Raw genomic sequence first — 2,910 nt, 5'->3', positions numbered from 1 at the left:
GAGTCATGTAACAAAATTATTTGGGGGTGGGGGGTCCCTAAATAACTTTTAGGGGGGCCCTGCTCCATCTCCATCTTGGTTTGGGGGTCCTTGGCCTGGAAAACTTTGAAGACCCCTGGCATGAATCATTGTATGGCACATAGGAGAAATTATAGATTCAAGACATAAATCTTTCCCCAAAACAAACCTAAAGGTGTTGTGGTTTTAACAGTAAGTGGTTTTTCATCAGGGCGTCATTACTCTAATAACATTATGTCTAATTCATCTCGGTGAGGGCTTTAAATGGCCCCTGGGGCCAGAACGAGGCCTCCTGGGACATTAGAGTTTCTTCTTGAGAGATAGAAGCGATATGATGTTAGTTTGATGAGAGGGAGGAGAGAGAGAGAGAGTTGGATCGTTGCCAACGATCTGCAAGCACAGGAACTAAAGAAGAGGAACATAAAAGATTTCATTGATAGCTTTTCTGCAGGCAGGCTGGAAAGAGGAGCATGACACAGAGGAGGAGAGCAGATGAGAAACAGCCAGGTCCATTTGGTTCATTAGTTTGACTCGCTTCAGATGCGCCATCGGTGGGGTTTGGACTGATTATAGCTCGCAAAACATTTTGTCCCCAAAAGAAAAACAATGAAAGCCACATCCAAGATGCTGCAGTAAGGCAGGCTGGGAGAGAGCGCTGGGTTTATGGGACGCCTTTAATGTTGCCAGACGAGCGGAGCAGAGAGCGCTTCTGGCTCGCAGCCGATGCCCGGAGGAGAGCTGCGGGAAGCTGGTACCCGACACTCGCTGATCGACGACGGGGGATCAGACCCCGGAAGGCGCTTTCTCTGAGGCATGGGCTGCGCTCCCAGCATCCACGTCTCTCAGAGCGGGGTGATCTACTGCCGGGACTCGGACGAATCCAACTCCCCCCACCAGACCACCACTATCTCCCAGGGCACCGCGGCCACGCTGCACGGGCTCTTCATCAAGACGGATGCGGCGGAGACCATCCCCTCCGTCATCACCTACCAGAACCGCCACTCGCGGAATAACTCCAACCGGAGCCGAAAGGAGAACAGCGGGGGACAGGTCCGCATCGAGGCCGAGACTCAGACCAGCCACTCCAGCGTGAAGGTAGGCTGCAGGTCGGCTGGTGTTTGTGCAGACACGCAGTCACCGCCGTGTTGTGAGTGATAATAAGATCGGAGGAGGCCTTTGTTTTGGTTTGGGGCTCCACAGGAGGCCCGATGCTGCGGGTCTGATCATGATCTGACTGCTTCATTCAATGCTGCTGTCACTCTGCTGCATCAGCTGGATGGATGAAGTTTAGGGACTTTGACATTCATCCTGTCACCAACCTGGACAGAGCAGCAGGTGGTTGATGCAGATATCTCACTGTGTAGGAGAGGCTTTTTTTATATATATATATATATATATATACTTTTCTATGCCAAAATTGTTGGTACCTCCTCTGTTAATGGACTAACAACCAAAAATGGTTAAAAAAAAATAATAAAATCTAAGAATCTGACAAAAGTTCTAAGAAGTAAAAAAAATCTATGAAGATGATCAATTGAATGCCAGACATTGCTTTTTAACCATGCACCATCAGAATGATTAAAAAAATAAAATAAACCCATGAAACAGGCCTGGACAATAATGACAGTAACCCATAGAAAGGACTGAAAATAATATAACCAAAGAGGCATGGTGCCCACTAATTAGCATCACAGGTGTCAATCTTGTAAATAATCAGTGTGCCTCTATCATTGGCATGACGACACAACAATAAAAGCAACATTATCTGGGCCCCATATGAGGTACAACATGTGATAAAAGTTCAGGGTACGGCGACAGTTCCATAAATCGTCCAAGAAGATACAATTGTAAATTTCTCTGTAGTATATTATCACACATCACACACGGAAAAATAGTGACTGCGCACCTTGAATGGAACCATTGGTGACAGGCAGCGCACCCCCACATGGTCAATTTGTATTGTCTTTGTACTGAATTGTGCTATACAAATTAATTTGCCTTGCCTTGCCTTGCCTTACCACATGTTACAGAAGTCCCAAGTTCCAACAGCTCCTACACCCCCCATTCTTCACCTTGACTAGACATGGATATACTTTAGTATATTAGCACAACAAGCCATGGAGCTACCTTCAGCTTCACAGCCCCCTCCTCACCCACACTCTCTCCATTCATCTCCTGGTTGCAGTCTTTACTCCCTGCAGCAACGTTCACCTCTCCCTTTTCGGTTCTTTGAAAGAACGTGTTTATTTTGGGATTTTTTTTTGTTCTTTCCGGCGGTTTTTTTTTGTTTTTTTTTCTGGAATCCGCTTAAGTACCTCATTTTGGTATCCATCGTTGGTAACACTTTGTAAGTAAGGGTTATGGTTTTAATCTACGCTCTGGATTACCCATAATTCCAAGTCATAGTGTAAAAAATAAAATACTCAAATACATTGTTCTTTTAAGATCTTTTGTGGTTTGAAATATATTATATAAGTGTATTTTTTACTTACCGTCTAATGAACTATACACCGTTATTAACATACGGTAGTAATTAAAAGTACCACTGTCTGCTTTGCTATTGGTGTTGTGTTTAAACGGTTCACCATCATGTTGAAATCTGGCATGTGTTGGGGTATAAATACGGTCCGGTCAGTTGCTTCAGGATCAGGTTGGTTTAAGAGGAATTTTTTGCACCATTACATCTGCAATGAGTCTAGTCTACAATTGGCCTACCAGGTGTCAGTCATGGGGCCCCTATGATGTCGTGGGCCCCTTAGCAACTGCCGTCTCTGCTTACCAATATTTACGCCATTGGCCTCTATATAGGGGCTAAAGGTAGTCACTTGTTGTGTTTCCATTCAAAATGTGTACAAAAATTTTGATATTCCGCTAATTTTATAAAATGCGAAT

General features: G+C 44.7%; 1 protein-coding gene across 1 annotated transcript in view; it reads left to right on the top strand.

Moving 5' to 3' along the window:
* Positions 1-83: 83 nt before the first annotated feature.
* pde8b (phosphodiesterase 8B) overlaps positions 84-2,910 on the top strand; it is a 75,493-nt gene continuing 72,666 nt past the window's right edge. Inside the window, exon 1 of the mRNA XM_015389041.1 lies at positions 84-1,113. Coding sequence (XP_015244527.1) covers positions 832-1,113 — 282 coding nt within the window. The 5' untranslated portion in view covers positions 84-831. The remainder of the gene's footprint in view (positions 1,114-2,910) is intronic.

Source organism: Cyprinodon variegatus, unplaced genomic scaffold (genome assembly GCF_000732505.1).
Source record: "Cyprinodon variegatus isolate N-32 unplaced genomic scaffold, C_variegatus-1.0 Scaffold446, whole genome shotgun sequence".
In the NCBI taxonomy this organism is placed as follows: Eukaryota; Metazoa; Chordata; class Actinopteri; order Cyprinodontiformes; family Cyprinodontidae; genus Cyprinodon; species Cyprinodon variegatus.
The sequence above is the reverse complement of the archived record's forward strand: the minus strand, read 5'-3'. Positions and strand labels throughout refer to the sequence as shown.